The sequence below is a fragment of the Chenopodium album genome, chromosome 16 (genome assembly GCF_948465745.1).
Source record: "Chenopodium album chromosome 16, dcCheAlbu1.1, whole genome shotgun sequence".
Lineage (NCBI taxonomy): Eukaryota > Viridiplantae > Streptophyta > Magnoliopsida > Caryophyllales > Amaranthaceae > Chenopodium > Chenopodium album.
This window is the reverse complement of record NC_137849.1, coordinates 7,536,724-7,555,570: the sequence shown is the minus strand read 5'-3', so window position 1 is coordinate 7,555,570 and position 18,847 is coordinate 7,536,724. Positions and strand designations below refer to the sequence as shown.

At 32.0% G+C, this 18,847-nt stretch overlaps 1 protein-coding gene across 1 annotated transcript; it reads right to left on the bottom strand.

Annotated features, from left to right (window-relative positions):
- Nucleotides 1-3,135: 3,135 nt before the first annotated feature.
- LOC145583845 (uncharacterized) lies at nucleotides 3,136-18,482 on the bottom strand. The gene is made up of 5 exons (XM_081640808.1): nucleotides 18,265-18,482; nucleotides 17,242-18,091; nucleotides 17,116-17,193; nucleotides 4,357-4,465; nucleotides 3,136-3,503 (listed from the first exon to the last, which is right to left on the bottom strand). Exons 1-5 carry the CDS (start codon nucleotides 18,480-18,482, stop codon nucleotides 3,136-3,138), a joined length of 1,623 nt encoding a protein of 540 aa, XP_081496934.1.
- Between the last annotated feature and the right edge of the window lie 365 nt (nucleotides 18,483-18,847).

The following is an 18,847-nucleotide window of genomic DNA, read 5'->3' as shown; positions in this document are numbered from 1 at the left end:
ATTCATACCTTAACACCAAATGATTTTGAAAAGTGTATATTCTATATCAATATCATTGGCTTACTGTGATGGGGACTTATTAATGATATTGAGATGTGTATATCAATAACATACCATGTTGCCAATTTAATTTATTCTTGGTAACCTAACTTTTTTTTTTTTTTTAATTTTCTTTCGTATGATATTATATTTCGTAGACACTATACCTATTGTGTCACACTAATACTTATTTGTCGTGTGTGACACGGTGAGAAGTTAATGAATTTATAAGATATTTATTGAAATTTACAATTTAATATATATATATATATATAAGATCATGTGAGAATCAAGTCCTATAATAGGAACTAGGAACTCATTGTGACCGTTGATTGCTCTCAATCCGACGTCTTGTGTTTCACCCGCCTTTTTCAATTTCATTAAGGGCATTTTGGTAATTTTTCCAGTTGAATGACTTTTCTCCTGTTCTTTTCACAGTTCTTTTGTTCTCCTCTCTTGCACTTTCTCTCTCTACCCTCAAATCTCTCTTTATTTTCGTTTCTTTTGTATCGAAATCGGGATTTTGTTCTTCGCTCATCAGTTTTTTTGCTGTGATTCTTTGATTTTCGACATTGTTTGAGGTAATTCTTTTTGATTTATTATAAGGGCGTATTAAATGCAGGACAATTTCACCTAAATGCAGAATAAATTATTTTTTAAAAAAAAGATTATATTCCAAATTTTTCCTTGTTTTAACTTAATCCTCTACACTTTTTTTTTTTTTTTTTAAATGATTAAAATTAATCTTGTATACTCCTAACTATATAATCATCCTTATTCCCTACTGTTTAATTTACAACCAAATTCTAACGTATTCAATCTTGTATCCTATTTAATATTAAATACTATACAAATTCAAAGACAATAATAAAGTGCACTATGACGATTTTTTTGAGGTGTGAAAATTATGTGCTGTAATAGATAAATAATCAAACAAAATAAAATTTCCATCTTGTATGGCTAAGATTTTCGAAGGTCTCCAGCACCCCCGTATACGATTTTCGGGGATCTCTATTACCCCCTGGCTAAGATTTCCGGGGGTCTCCAGTACCCCCCATCTATGATTTCCGGGGGTAAACAGTACCCCTCGAAAAACATAGATGGGGGTACTTATAATGAAAAATTACAACAATTCAACAAAGAAAATTAAATAAAAAAAACCTTAGACCGGATGGTTATGAGCGGTGAACGACTTCTTCGTCTCTAAGGCTCAGAAGAATTTTGAGGGAAATGGTGAAATGAAATGAATTGCAAAAAAAAAAAAAAAAAAAAAATGGTGACTAAAATGGTGAATGAAATGTAAAAAATTGGCGAGTGAAATGAATTACAAAATAAAAAATGTAAAAACCGAAAGCCTGGTGAAATGGCGAATAAGTTTTTTTTTTTTTAATTTTGGAAAAGGCTATTTCAGTCTTTTGATTATTTTCGTATCATTAATTAATTTCTGCATTTAGGTTATTTTGTACTGCATTTAGTAATTGCGTATTGTAATGGAATTTTTGCGATTTAGTGAATTTTTTTATTGGTTTGCGATATGTTTTGTTCGATTTGAGATTTTTTATTTTCGTTCGATTTATTATTTTTGAATTGTTGTTTTTGTTTTCGTTCGATTTTTCCAACTTATTTTTGTTTTATTTAGTGTTCTTTTGTTATGCTTTTGTGTTTTTTGAAGTACTTTCTACGATTTGGGGATTTTTTTGAATTACTTACTACATTTTAGGGTTTTACATTACGATTTGGGTTTCTTTTTTTTTTTTTTTTTTTTTTTTTTTTTTTTTTTTTTAATTTTGAGTCTAATTGTATGATTTTGTGTTGTTTTGAGTCTTATATTACGATTTATCGTTCTTTAGAATCGGAACTGGTCTCTTAGAATCTTCATTGACTATTGGAGATGTGCTGGACAAATACCAGTTAGTTGTATTGAAGGTCATATATATTACCCATGCAGTAGTCTTTCTTATCTAATTCCTGTTATAGCTCATGCCTCATAGGAGGATGATGTTGATGTGATCTTTATCTGTGTATGTGCATTCATTATTTAAGGCACAACTTACATGGTTCTAGTTTGTAAAGACTATAGACCGAATGTTACACACATCTAATTATAAATCGTGTTTACTCTCTTCTATTGGTCTTGATGTGCAATTGGGCAGAAGTAAAGGCTTGATTTATCAGATTTTGCTTTCCATGCTTATCTATTGGGCTTGGTCTTGGTCTTGGTCTTGGTCTTGGTCTTGATTTTGATTGTGCCTTCACTAGTATTCTGTTTCATGCTTTTTATAATAACTTTGCCGCTGAACTTGCATCTGAGGCACCCTTTTCAATTCCTCATTTTTTGATGTAGTTGGAAACTGCCCTTGCTAGTGGTTGCAATGTAGGCAGAATTTTTGGTTGGCTTAAACAATGTTGTTGGCCTTTGCGGACAATGGTTGATCTATACATGAGAGTTCCTTTGATGCATGTTTTTGTTTACTTTAAGATTTTTAATTTACTTTTGAGATGTTTTTCTTTACTTATCCCGACCTAGTGACACCCTAACCATGGATGGGAAATTTTCTACCTAGCTTAGTTGTCCTGGCCCCAACTTGTGCAAGGGTAGAACTTGTTCAATTTATAGGGATATCAGGGATATTATACCATTTTTGTATTTAGTTAATTTTCTACCTAGAAATTTATTTACTTTTTGTATTGTTCTATTTACTTTTAATTTGACAACCTTTACTTCACCCTCATATACTTCTTAAGTGTTTTTTTTTTATACTTCATATTTACTTTTTAGTTTTATTATTTACTCTTGAGATTATATTATTTCCTACGTATTTCATTGCCACAGAAACCATACTCATTTATCGTTTCACACCATTGATTGCTTATATACTTTAGAGATATTTTAATTTACATTTTATTTTATGTTATTTACTTTAAAGATATATTGATTTACTTTGAGATATATTGATTTACTTTGATTTATTTATAATAAATTACTATAAAAATTCCTTAGAAGAGAGTGTGTCTTCTGCGTCTGCTAGTTATGATGATGGCTCGCCCATTAATGTTGCAATGCCTCATCACTTGATGTTAATTACATCATCATGATCAGGTTGATTTTTCAAAATTGAACATGTGAAGATCAGCCAGAAAATTTTTGGGGCTGAGTGCTACAGCTGCTGCCACGCAGGCCTTGCCAAGACTGCAGCTTCTGATACTTCCCTGCAGGCCCTGCCAAGGCTGTAGCTGCTGCCCTGGAGGCCCTGCCAAGCCTGCAGCTGCTGCTCTACTAATGCAAGGCTGCTGTTGCTGCCTTGCAGGCCCTGCCAAGGTTGCTGCTACAGCTGCTGCCCTTTCAAGGCTGCTGCTACAGTTGCTGCCCCGACATGGCCTGTTGTTGCAGTTGCTGCCCTGCCATGGCTTGCTACTGCAGCTGCTACTTTTTCCCTGCCAAGGCTGCTGCTGCAACTGCTGCCCTGCTTTTCACTATTTTCAATTTTTTATTTTATCTGCTTTTTCAACATGTCCCTTCTCATTGTGGACATGGTCCTTTCTACATATATATTAGGATAGTAATTAAGCTTTCCTTATTTACTTTTGAGTATTTTTTATTTACTTTTGTGATTTTTCAATATATATAAAATAAAAATGATCGATTGTGTCAACTAATTATTCTTACTCTATAATAGCCTACTAGCTCAATAGATAGAGCATTGTGCAAGTGCACCAAAGATGTGGGTTCGAATCCCACGTAGGTTCTTCTAACGCCTCAAACCATTGTAATGTAATTATTATTTCTATATACTTTTGAGTTTTTCTAATTTACATTTGAGTAAATATGAACTACTCTAAAATTGAAATTATGTACTTACTTTAATGATATTTTGAGAAACTCTTTAGTATTTTAAAATTTACTTTAGAGTAATTACTATTTACTTTTGACATAATTTACTGTAATTTGATTTCTAACAAGATTTTCTCCTAGACTAAGTACATACCAAACTCGCCTCTTTGCACAAACCAAAACTGCACCATTTGAGTCCCTCAAAACCACTCCAGCCCTGCATAAATTCTACTCACAAAATGAGCATCTGTATTCACCTTTACATACCCAACAGGAGGGCATTTCCACATGTTTATAGTCGGCTATGCAGTTGCACTAGGTGCATCACTAAATACTCTCTGCGCATAGATTAAGTACTCCTCCACCATCTTTTATTTACATAACCCGCAGCCAAGGCAACAACATCAGGATTCGTGATATCAAAATACGCCTTATTTCTACATGTCCATGCCGCCCCATCAAAGTAGTTGCTGTCCTTAACTCACCAGAGCTTAATTTCGAAGCAAGCCTAACACATCTTGCTGTAAAAGAGGCAGAGGGTGCATCAGCAATCACAATAGCTAGAGGGTGATGCTTCCATATAGGAGCTGCCACCTTACACTCAAAAATGGCATGAATTATTGTATCAGAGCTAGCACCACGAATTGGGCAGATCGCATCCCCTACTATATGACGCTTTTAAAGCCTTTCTAAGTTTCTTTGACTGCCAGGCTGCCTTTATAGGCCCTCCATAAGAAGTGTCTCAGGTTTGGTGAACCTCGTAGCAACCAAATCCCACACCAAAGGTTCTCCTCCCCACCATTTATACCATTAGCAAACTGATCTTGATGACCCAATTTTGCAAGCCAATAACCATATTTTACAGAGTATACACCTTCTTTAGAGATATATTAATTTACTTTTACTGATTTTCTATTTACTTTTGAGATATTTTTTTTTACTTTAGTGTAATTTTTCCTTCATCATTAATCTATCAAATTGAGCGACAGTAATGAGAGCAGGTGTGTCCACTATAGGATCGAGTTAACCTCATGTTACAAAGATCATAAAAAAAAAACAACCTTTTTTGTTTGTATACCTTAGAACTAATTTGATTTACTTTTGAGATGTTTTGTATTACTTTAGAGTATCTAGTATTTACTTTTAGAGATAACCTATGTAGGAATCGAACCTACACCTCTATGCATCCGCATAGTGCTCTACCATTTGAGCTAATAGGTTTATTTTAAAGTCTTTTTTATTTACTTTCGATTAGATTAAATTTAATTTTAATTTAGAGATAACTGATGCAGGAATTACCTTATTCAATCTTACTCATCTTCTGTATTTTTATGTAGGATCATCTTTTAGAGCAAGATACAGAGTTATCATGTTATTACTTCGATACATATATAAATTCAAAGCTCACTCTTCACTTGAATTATTTTATGATATAATGTTTGACTAAGCACCTCTTTCTATATACTGTATTTATGCATAACAGTTCAACAATCGATCTAGAGCAAAACTGAAGGGGAAAAAAATATTGTGTGGGGTAAGAGGAGAGGATAGGAGTCAAATGAAACTAAAATACATAGAAATCAAGGAGAAGAGAGAGAGGGAAAGAGAATTAGAGAGAAAAACATCTCCAGATAATCTTAAAACAGAGATCACTGAGCACTTCATCCACCCACATCCCCTGATATTATACCGAGTCAGACTATATGCAATTGCAATGTAATTCTTGCAAAAGCATGGGGAAAGGAAAGAGGTTCCATTGTGCACTATGCAACTTTGACAGCACAATAAATTGTGCTGAAAGCCCCATCACCTGGCTCTTACACAAAATGCCACCTGAACTCTAGTTGGCAATTGCTAACCTTCCAGCAAAAATAAATTATCTACTTTGGGAGCAATTTAGTTTACTTTTAAGGATATCTAGTTTACTTTAAAAAGAAATTTAGTTATCCAGGTAAAAAATAATGAACACTGTGTTCCATTAGTTATAGCTGCCTAATGATCCAATTCAACCATAATTTCTCAGCACATGTTAGAACTTAGAAACTTTCAGGACAAAACGGTCTTGCTTTTAATTCAAAGTAGGATTGAAAATATTTATTGAACAACTCCTGAAAATTGTTGCAGACTCACAAAAGATATATATCAGACTCACAAAACAAGAGCGAACAACTAAAGCTTTGCATGCATACCTGATTCATGACCACACTAGCATTCACACCTCTGATTCTACACTCCCTCTGATTTTGATTGCTCATATATATATATATGTATATATATATATATATATATATGTATATATATATATATATATATATAGATCATAATTAAAATAATAGAATTCAATTTACTTTTACTTGGTTTCTTTCTACATTTGATATTGATTACATAATAGAATTCATTGAGGCATTTTGTCAAACAGTTAGTGTGCATTTAAAAATTTATCATCAAAACATACAACACCTTGGACAACATAGCCACAATTAGTAGGTAATCCGAAATTACACTATTAAGAACCCTAAATTGACCCTACTAATAACAAAAGTCACGAAAAACCACATATAGATAATGTTATTGAAACTCGTTGATTTAAAAAAAAGAAAAGAAAAAAATATCTTATTGCTTCAATGGAGTACAAAGAGCACGAAAGTTGCTTTAATGGAGAAGAGAAAGCTCGAAAACTGCTCTACTGGAGAACTCAAAGCAGTAGCATCAATGGAGGAGAGATATTGATCGGAGGAGAGAGAGAGAGAGAGAGTGTAGAGCTAATCGCATGATTCAGAATTCTAAATATTAAATAATCTAGATCGTTTATTTCCTTTTAATCTGACGGTTGTGATGAGTTCCTAGTTCCTATTATAGAGCTAGTTCTATATATGTGTGTGTGACTAGGTTATAATGAGAACTAGATATATATATATATATATATATATATATATATATATATAACTAAGGTGAATAATAGGAACTAGGAACTAATCTTAGCCATTAATCGCACTCCATCCAATGGCTCACATTGCACCCGCTCTTATTAATAGCATTCTTGTAATTTTGTGTTTTCAAACTTTTTCAGTTTTTTTAACTTTTAAGGCAATTTCATTTACTTTAAGGCTGATTTCATTTACTTCTACTAAATTTCATTTACATTTGAGAAATGAAACTGGAAACTACTTTATAAAGTTAAAATATTACAAAAATGCCATTAATGACACGGGAATCATGTGAGTCGTCCGATTAACATGATCTAAGGGCCTAGATTAGTTCCTAGTTCTTATTTTAGCCTTGGTTCTCATTATAACTATTATATATATATATATATATATATATATATATATATATATATATATATATATATATATATATATATATGTGAAATATTGAATTATATTGATAATAAATTCTAAACCAACCATTTATCCTACACCACTATCAAAATTTTATTGAAAATAAAACTCTAAACTATTTTGTTTTCTTACAAAATCTATTTAAATCTAGCCAACAATTTTATCCTACATATACATATACATATACATGTCATAGTAATAATTAATTGTTGCCTACATGGCGCGACACTTGGCGAAAAGTTAAAACGATAAGTGTTGCTGTCTCATAGCTGAGCTAAAAGTTTAGCTTTATATATTAGTTATATATGATATGATATGATTATATGATGATTAAATATTAATGAAAATTATTTTAAAATTATATTATGAAACTTTATATTAATACCTATCTAAAAACATATTTTATGATAAATAATGTTTTTATTATGTTAGTAAAAAAAATTATAGTCAAAACTAATACATGAATAGTGAAAAAAGTCCAATGTCCCATGTATTTTGGGACGGAGGGAGTATGTTGACCCTTATGAGGTTTTGATGATGATGTTGAAGGTTGAGCAAACTTCTATCTAACAAGATTTTTTTAGTGTTTTGATGTTTGCAGGATAAGTAAACTCTGGAAGCTGAAGTGACGTCTAGAACAGAGGAATTAAAGAAAACTAAGGATGACAAGTAAGACCAGAGGAAGAGTTCTAGAAAGAAGTTCTGTGAACAGAGCTAGATGGAACTACAAGGTGTTCCCTAACAGGAACATGTCAAGGGCTTCCTAACAGAAGCAAGTTGCAGTGTAATGTTGGAGAAGATCAACAGGTTGTAATGACTTGTTCTGTGGGTTCCAATGTAATGCTAGAACGTGGCCTCAACAATCAAGAACTAGTGCAGAGCTCGAGATATCAACCGAAAAGAATGAACTTCATAACTTAGGTTGTATTAAAGATAAGTTTGTTATTTAGGTTGATGTAAATATATGATTAGTTGATATGCATGAGACTTATTAGAAATCAGATAAAGCTTGGCAAGCTAATTAATTTGTGAAAGATTATCTTGAGTTTATGAAAAAGTATTTAATTGATTTATCTTTTTAAAATTTGTTTTACTTGGTTTTATTTGTAAAAACGAATTTGACTGAGAAAAGGTTTTCTTGAAAATGAAATTAAGTTTTCTTAATTTCGGTTTAATATGATAAGGTTGAAATTCTGGATTTATCTTTGACTTATCATTTTCTAAAAACCTACTTTAATTTGTTGAGAAGACATCTACTATAAATAAGGAGAAGTCCTTCAAAGTAAAGTGAGAGTTTTAAGCGTGAAAACCACTAAGTGCTTAAGAGTAAGTTTGCTAAAGATTTAAGCTTTATCATTTTGATTTCGGGTTTCATGTGTAACTTTCCATTTAGGGCTGGTAATCGGATTGGGTCGGGTTGATCCTGATCCATTTAACATTTTGGGTTGAAAACCTCAATCTAAACCTGATTTTTTCAGGTTTGGGTCAACCTGAAAATGACCTTATTTGACCTGAATTTTTATTTGGGTTAAATAAGGTTATGTTAACCTGAAATTAACCTTAAAATGACCTGAAATGACCTGAACAAATGAACAACCTAATTTTTCAAAGTTTCAAAGCACCTACATTTTTCAGACCCTCAAATTTTCAAACAAACAAGAGCAAAGGTTCAGAAATTTAGTGCTTCAATCCTAACAAATAGTCCAAAATAAAACGCATAGTTTAACTATGGTACCTAATTATCAATTACAAACCAAGAGTGTACCTAACAAATTACAAACCAAGTTTTAAAACACAAGTTCAACTATTCAATTGGAGGATGCAATAGGGATTTCATCAATTGGATCAAGATCGGGTGATGTATGGGGCGTATCATTCTTGTTCTCCACCTCAAGCTTCATAATTAGGGGTGTTCATAAATCGGTCCGGACCGAAAAAATGGACCGGATCACCTCGGATCGAACCCGGACCGAATCGAATTAATCGGTCCGATCTTCGGGTCTTGAAATTCATTTTTCTGGTCTTCGGTCTGGTCCGGTCTAAAACCCTATAAAAACCGGTCTTGGACCGGATCGATTTTTTTTATTAAAAATATGCGTAAAACCTTGAATAATGGTTAAAATTATCCTTAATAAACTTAGAAAACTTTGACTTTATAAGTTTTTTGTACTAAACATACAAAAAAAGACGTAAAAATGACGTTAAAATATAGTTTTTCCTTTACTTTTTTCGTGTTTTCTATAACTTTTATTAAAATTTTAGTATTCTTTTTACATTTTTTTTTAAAATCGTTCCAAAGCAGTCCAGGTTCGGTCCTAGCTTAATCGGTCTAGTCTTCGGTTCTTAAAATTCTAATTTTCGGTCTTCGGTCCAATCCGGGTTGGTCTAGTCCGGTCCGGTCTTGGACCGATGAACAGCCCTATTCATAATTGATTCACAAAGCATTTCCAACTGAAGATCTATAGAGTCTACAAAACACACACAAAAAAAGAACAAGTTACCATCAATGAACACTTAGCAAAAATAGTAAAGGATCCTTGAAACTTCAAATCAGCAAAATAATCATACAGATTCAAAATAGGGATTAAGACAACAACAAAAATTCGCATAAATTCATAAATTAACATAAATAAACAACAAAAATACATAAACTAGTAAGATCAATTCGCATTAATTCATAAATTAGCAAGAATAATTCGTATACTTGTAAAATAATTCATAAATCGGGAAATTAACAGTTTCATAAACTAGTAAGATTAATTCGCATAAATTCATAAATTAGCAAAAATAAACAACAAAATTACATAAACTAGCAAGATCAATTCGCATAAATTCATAAGTTAGCAAAAATAATTCGTATACTTGTAAAATAACAAAAATTATTCACAAAAATTCATAAATTATCAACAGGAAGCATGAAAAAATAGTAAAATACCATATGAGAGTGTGAAGATAGCTGAAAAACTCGAATTCAACAATGGTGGAGTACTTGGATTCAACAATGGCGAATGGAAATTAGAGTTTTTGAGGAGACAGAAAATTTAAGAGAGAGAATCAGAGAAGGGTGTAAAACGGCTAAACTAAGGGAAAAGAAGAGGGTTTTATGGTTTTGAAAATATACTAGTATTTAACCCGTGCGATGCAAGAAATCATCTTTTTATCTAGATATATGTATTTAGACTTTTTTTTTTAAATTAAAATTTTTTTTAAAAAAAAAAAATAACATTTGTGAATACAAATTGCTCGGTTTTAGTAAATTAAAATGTAATACTATTTATGTAAATGTAATGCAATATATTCTTAACAGGAAAAAAATACATTATATCATATGTAACATAAATAATACTCGTACAAATTACATCAAGCAAAAAAAAAAAAAAAAAAAAAAAAAAAAAACTCTGAAAATAAATAAAATTTTATTTCGCCGATTTATTTCAAATTCTAGCAAAATTAATATAATACCCTAGAAATTCCTTTCCTTTAAAATACTTGTTTTGCTCTTTTTAAAACTCAAAATAGGAAAATCTAAGATATTACCGCCATCGTGAAAACGGCTAAGGCAATTATCAAAGACACACAACGGAAGACTATCTTTAAAACCATTCAAAATAAGTCAACTTAAAAGTCAACCAAACAAAAGTAAAGTCAAACGAAAACAACCTACACTTTGAAACCATTGTAGGCCCTTATTAAAACCAAATAAGACTTAGAAACCTTTACGTTAGTCTCACAAGCATAATATGATGAAATAATTAAAGCAATAAACACATCATAAACTTATGGAAACTAGCATGATTCGCTCTTCACTCATGCCCATCATGAATATGCTTCATCACCTAAAAAGCTTTTCTCTACTTGTTTCCACACTCTCCATTAAAACTGGGTCATCATAGGGCCAAGGTAAAGATAAGGCCAACAAACACACAAACACACAATCAGCAATACTAAGTACATAAGCGTAAATAAAACACACTAACATGCTTTCACCCTATCATCACACAACTTACCTTGTTGCACCTGTTTACAAGCATACAACATTAAACATAACCCTCAATAAATAACTAATTTATTTATTGAGCTTGATTACGCATCGAACGGGTTCCCCTCTCCCAACCTGCCCCAATAAAGGGGTACTAACACGGGAGCTAACCGTGCCAGTATAACGAACCACTCGTAAGTGGCGGAATTGCTGCGCATAATAATAAAAAGGAATATAAAGCGTCCTGTACTCCCAGTAGAAGTTATGGTTAAATATAAAACCCCATAACTCCCCCCCATGTGTTCATACTCAAGGTATATACGTTCCAAGAGTTTTGGTGCGTAATCTCTTCCACTTTACGTTATTTACATATTATTAGACTTGGTGATGACTCTCAAACCATAACGCAATCAATAATAATAATTATTGAAACAATTAAACATACCAATTTAATTCTTAAATAATTAGTAACCACATAATATTTAAAGTTGAACCCTTTTTAAATTTACCTCGGTGTCAAAGACACCTTAAACGCATAATACGCCAAAATTTCTATCCCTTGGTGTTAAAAACACCTTAAGTGCACTAAGGCACCAAAATATAATTTATTCCTCGTGTACAAAGACACTTAAATAGCTCATTCCTCATGCTTATAGCATCAATAAAATTATATGAACCATAACGAAAATCCTTTTCAATCTTTCAAACCAAATTAAACATTTAGTTTAATTAAACAAGCTCATTATCATGTCAATAATAAAAGTGTGGTTTATATACAACATGCCAAATTAACTATTTCCAATCACCAATCCAATAACTAATTTATTTCAACCAATCATGCTTCACAAATACATCAAAACCGTTCTCAATTCAATCAATCCAATTCATATCACCAATCTCATTTCAATTCAACCATTTCAACCAATTCCTAACACGACACTAACTTGGAATCACTTAAATAAATCCTAACATGATTCTACACGCTTAATAAATTTTCGAGTACGCGTACGTACCTCAAATAAGCTCTTAAAATAGCCAATTACACTATAACACTTCCCGAATCAAATCTCCTACAATACCAAATAGATAAACTCAATTAATCCCTTGATTACACAAATTTCCAGCAACTTTTAAACATATTAAAACCTCTCTAACAAGCTGAAATTTTGGTTAAAAACCTTTAAAACTCTTTCTTTAAGTGGGTAATTAAAACCACAAAGTAAAAACATAATTGTAGTGTTTATATGAAAATTCCAGCACACTTCAAATAAATCTGAAAATTATATTAAAACCAAATAAAACCTTCTCTATTTATGGGTAATCAACCCCTTTTTATTAAAACACAAAAGTAGCACTTTATAATAAAATTCCAGCAATTTATTCTTAATGAAAACTCGATAAAACTCCATAAAGGTACAATCTTTAAGCTTTATTAACACTTCCAATCAATGGGTATATAAAACCCCCAAATAAATTTTAAGTTAGAGCCCTAAAAATCAACACTTTAATAATTAAAACCCTAACTTTTAATACTTTATAAAATCTGAAAATTAAACACTTTATAATCTAAAATTTACAATATTTAATCATTAAAACACAATTACAAAATATATTAATCATGTTTAAACAAATAAATTCAATACCCAAAATATAAAGTATAGGAATAATAATTAAAACAAGATAAAAGAGGAGAGAGAGAGAGAGAATCACCGAGGGGTGGTGGCCGGGGCTGGGCGTCGGCCAGGCGTAAGGTGGGTGGTCGCCGGAGATGACGTGGCCTCGTGTGGCATGAGGTGGGTGCAAGTCGTGGCCATTGAAATCCCACGCACAAGCAGGTAACCAAATAGAAGGAAAAAAAAAAAAGAAGAATAAGAAAAAGAAAGGAAGAAAGAAATAAAAGAGAAATCAAAGAAATAAGAAAAAAGGGAAAAGTTACTTACATCTCAAAATCTGATTTTTAAGTCTCCTTTTGTGTGGGAAAATTTTGGGGTTTTAAGAGGTAATTATAGAGTAGAGAGTAGGGTTTAAGTTTGGGCTCAATAAATAAATGGGCTTGAGTTATAAAATATTTGACCCACAAGGGTTCAAATAAAGGGTTGGACTTATTTAAATGAAATGAGTTATTCCAATAAGAGCATGTAGGACTAGTTTACATACGATATTTAAAACAAGTCCCAATAATTAGTAAATATTTGGCCCAAAATATATTTTACTTTTATAAAACCTTATAATTAAAATACTTTAACCCTTTAAAATATTTAATTAAAATACTTGAACCCTTAAAAATATATTTTATAAATACTTAAATACTTTATAAAATACTCAAAATACGGAGTATTACAAGTAATATTATAAAACACCAAAAAAAATCGAAGACCAACAAATATTCAATTTTTATAAAACAATAACATCATTTAGTCATAAATTTTAAACACTCCATACAAATGATGAAAAGGCATGAATGAAAATGTTTCCTTTAAAGTAGTTAAAAAAAATATGTAACTACAAATGGATAGTAGAGAAATTAGGGGGAAATGCCACTTGGCACATTGTATGACTTGTAAAAGTTCCTGTTTTAAAATATAGTATAGATATGGAAGCCTCTTTTGTGAATTGGGCTAGGCTATTAGACATTGAGAACGTTTTTTCCACTTTCTTTTATTTTTATTTTTATTTTTTTTTACTTACTTAAATTATTTCGGGTTATCAGGTCTGGTTCGGGTTGACTTGACCTGATATTGACCTGAATTTTTTTTCGGGTTAAGTGGGTCGTTTTCAGGTTGAGATTTTCAACCTTAACCTAACACATTTAATTTCTGGTTCAGGTTCGTGTTGACCCATTTAAGTTTTCGGGTCGAAAATCTCAATCCTAACCCGTTTTTTTTAGGTTAAAACATTAAGGCTTTATCAAAATAACCCTTTTTTTAGGTTAAAGCTCCCAGATACCACTTTGCAACACCCCAATAATTCTCCTTTTTCTAAACCAATTACTTTAAATAAAAATAGAGGAAAACCATTGGCATGTTACCGCCACGTGTTAAAACGTTAAGGCTTTATCAAAGTATTGCAGCGGAAATCCAACTTAAATCTTAAAATAATATAATTTAGAAAACCAATAAGTCAAAGCTTACAAATTGGAACCATATAGGTCCTTATTAAACCAAATTAATATTTAAAATCTCAAAACATAATTGAAATAGTAAAATATAGATAAGTTCAACACAAAGAACGAATACTCTCAATCACACCAATCCCTTGACAATGCGTATGTCAAATCCCCGAACCTCACATCATCAAGCTAACCTGTGCAATACTGCTCCCCAATAATACAAGTGTAATAATTGGATCATCACAGGGTCATTGAAAGGCGAAGGCGATGACCAAAAGAAAACACACACAAAAGCACACAATCAGAAAAGCTGAGTACATAAAAGCTACAACGTACAAAACCTAACATGCTCAATTAATTAAAGTAAATAAACATACAAAACGAATTCATTAATCAAGACTCCACACTTAAACAATTCAATTGACTCATCATACTTAGTAACCAATTCCAAACACTTGACTCTTTATATTTTGTTTGATTAATTTAATTTGGAGTAAGCAATAGACTAGATTGTCCAACCCACCAAATCATTTTGGTCCCAAATGACCATTTAAAATAAAAGCTTAGCGCAATGCAAGAATGGGCGCGACTCCATTCTCACAAAGTTAGTCTAGGATCCCATCTAACTTTCATTATAAAATAAAAATGTAAATACCAAAAGAGAAGATGACATGTTGATCAAACAAGCCTCGGAAAGCCACGGGCTACCACCGTGTACCCCAACCCATAATTGTCAATACTCTAGAAGTGCACACTTTCCAGAGTTTTATTGCTCATCCTTGTTTCACTTTACGTGATTACAATTTTAATTAATAGCCGACTCATTCAAGTAGACCATACATAACAATCATACATCAATTCACTTTTAATCTTATTTAGGACAATGGTGATCACATCACAAATTGACCTTTAATTCCTTTAAACTTCCAAATTTTCCAAAATTGTTGAACATAGTCAACCCACCTAGCCATTTCGGTTTGATCCACTTTTACTCAACATACTAACAAGTCATGCTTGAGTAATAAATAAAATAATAATAACCTTGTGAAATAATTAATAAATTTATTCCACTTAAATCATTCAATTCCAATCCTTCAATAATCCAAATGTGGTGGATAAACCAATCCAATAAAAAAAAATGCTAGTATCAATATTCCATACAAACAATTAATCCAATATAATTCAACATGCTTGCATCCATAATTCCATTCCAACATAATCAATTCACCAAAACATGTCTCATAAACATAAGCACATGAATTAATAAAATGTATAACCAAACAATTTCCATCCAAGTGTTCTCTAAACATGAAACTAAGTTCTTTCTTTTTGGTACCTAAACATGATACTACTTACAACGAAGTAGACATGTACGTACCTCGTATAAACAATCCTTTGTGCCACTTTTAATCACTTAAAAGTCTCCTAGGGAATAATCACTTCCTAGAAAACAACCAATAACAATAAATTAATACTCAACCAAATTTCCAGCAACTTAAATTTACTTTAGACTAGTTAAAAAAATCTGAAAATTATTTAAAAACCCCTAATTAAACTCCTTTTTAATGGGTAATCACACCCTTTCATTAAAATCACAATTATACTACTTTAAATAAAATTCCAGAATTTTAAACTAATCAGAAACCCTTTAAAACTCAAGGATAAAATTTAAAGCATAAAAAAAAACTTCGTTAAAAATCAAAAACTACCCGAAAATCATATTTAGAGGCTGAATTTGGCCACGAGAGGGTGGTGCTCCACATGGAAAACACTACTTTTTTTTTTTTTTTTTTTTTTTATCAAAATCGGATGAGTTTAGAACCTAATCGGGATTAAAACGGGATTAATATTAACGAATGGAAATCTAAGAATTAAAACACGAATTTACGTGTTCAAAATATTCTGGGATTAAGTTAAACTAATCAGTAGTTATAATCACCAAAATTTCAAACATCATTGCTATAAAAGCCCTAAATCAATTGTTCATAAAAACCCTAAAATCGTGATTTTCAATAATTAAAAACCCTAGGTTATAAAATTTACAAAATCTGAAAACTATGACATTTATAAAATCTGAAATTATAAAGTTTAATCATCAAAATACAATTTGATACTAATTAAATTAATTTCAACAATAAAATCAAAACCCATAAATCAATAATTATAATTACACAAATTAATAAAACAAAGGAGAAAATAAGACTAACCTTTTATGAGGGGAAAATTTTGGGGATGTATGGGGTATTTATAGGGGAGAGAGTTGTAGGGTAAGTAGGAGTATTGGGCCTCATAAAATTAATGGGCCAATTAGGTAAATGCAATGGACTAGGCTTTGTTTGTATGGCATAGATTGTAGAATGAAAGCTCATAAAATAATTTGTACTAAAATAATTTTCGACCCAAATTAAAAATTTGAAACTTTTTAAAATAAAATCCGGAAAAATACAAATAAATATTATAAATAAAATAAATTTTCATTTATAAAATATTTAAAAATACGGGGGATTACAATCTACCCCTCTTAAAAGAAGTTTCGTCCCGAAACTTAGCACAAAATCCCTTAAATTGTGAAACTTTTGCATAAAGCCATTTCAAAATTTTCAAAATTATCTTGCTGGAATTCCAGTTGTGTCATAATATTGACACTAATATCTTATCACCATCCCAATTTACGCACTTCACTTGATACGTAAACAATAAAATAGCTATGAAAAGCATAAAAACGCCACAAAATAGCATAAAATAAGGCAAAAAGCGCGAAATTACACGCATTCTACCCCCCTTAAAGAACAAGAGTTACGCCCTCGTAACTCACCTCATTAAATAACTCAAGATATCTCTTTCTCATATCATCCTCGGCCTCCCAAGTAGCCTCCTCATACTCTTGGTTTGACTAAAGAACTTTAACAATTTTCACATCCTTATTGCGCATACTACGCACCTTATGATCCAAAATTTTTACAGGCTTTTCCTCGTAAGTTAAAGTCTCATCCAACTGAATCGATTCAGGTTGTAGCACGTGCTTAGAATTAGGAACATACTTTTTCAATTGAGAGATATGAAACACATCATGCATTTTCTCAAATTCCATAGGTAATGCTAATTTGTAAGCAACTTTGCCTACACGTTCCAAAATTTCATAAGGACCTACATACTTGGCACTCAATTTGCCCTTCTTTCCAAATCTCATCACTCCTTTTGTAGGTGAGACTTTCAAAAAGACCTTATCACCCACATTGAACTCATCATCTCGCCTTTTCAAATCGGCATAACTTTTCTGCCTATCTTGTGCAGCCTGGATTTTTGAACGAATCAACTTTACTTTGTTCACCATTTCCTCAATATACTCTGTTCCTAAAACAAGATTCTCGCTATAGTCATTCCAACATACAGGACTTCTACACTTTCGACTATATAATGCTTCGAAAGGTGCCATGCCAATGCTAGCATGGTAGCTATTATTGTAAGAAAACTCAATTAAATCCAATTGATCCTCCCAAGTACCTTGAAAATCCAAGGCACACGCCCTTAGCGTATCCTCCATGGTTTGATTGGTCCTTTCAGTCTGTCCATCCGTTGCTGGGTGGGACGCAGTACTCATTTTCAGTGTTGTTCCCAAGTTGGCTTGAACCTTTTGCCAAAATTTGGACAAGAACCTTGAATCTCGATCGGAGATGATGTCCTTAGGCACTCCGTGTAATCGAACTACATTCTTCACATAGACCTTTGCCAATTGTTTCTTCTTCCAAGTTTCCTTTATTGGAATAATATCGCAGACTTTGTAAGTCGATCTACAATCACCCAAATAGTGTCATTGCCACTTTTGGTTCCAGACAATCCTGTGACAAAATCCATGGATATCGAATCCTATTTCCAACATGGAATCTCCAAAGGTTGAACCTTGCCCATAGGTCTCTTGTGATAAACCTTGACCCTTTGACAAGTCAAGCATTTACTCACAAACTCAGCTACTTCTCTTTTCATATTTGGCCACCAATACAACTCTTTCAAGTCCTTGTACAACTTGTCTCCTCCCGGGTGTACAGAATATGGAGTATTGTGGCTTTCTTCCATGATTTTTCTCTTTAAATCCTCACACTTTTCTGGTATGCACCATCTTTCTTTGTAACTCAAACTTCCATCATCATGGATCTTGAAATCTACATTCTTCCCTTGGCTCATTTTCTCCTTAATCAATTGGATTCCTTCATCACCTTTCTAACTCTCTTTAATTTCATCCAACAATGAACTCCCAAGTGAAAGAGCACTTAACCTTGCTTCTACTTCACCATAGCTCACAACCTCTAAATTCAAACGCTTCATATCTTCACATAACTCGTCAGGCACGATTAAAGCATTCACACCATGACTTGATTTCCTACTCAAGGCATCTGCAACAACATTTGCTTTCCCTTCATGGTATTCTATGTTCACGTTATAGTCATTGAATAATTCCAACCAACGCCTCTGTCTCATATTGAGATTTGTCTGAGTGAAGATATACTTGAGACTTTTGTGATCCGTAAAGATCTTACACTTTATTCCAA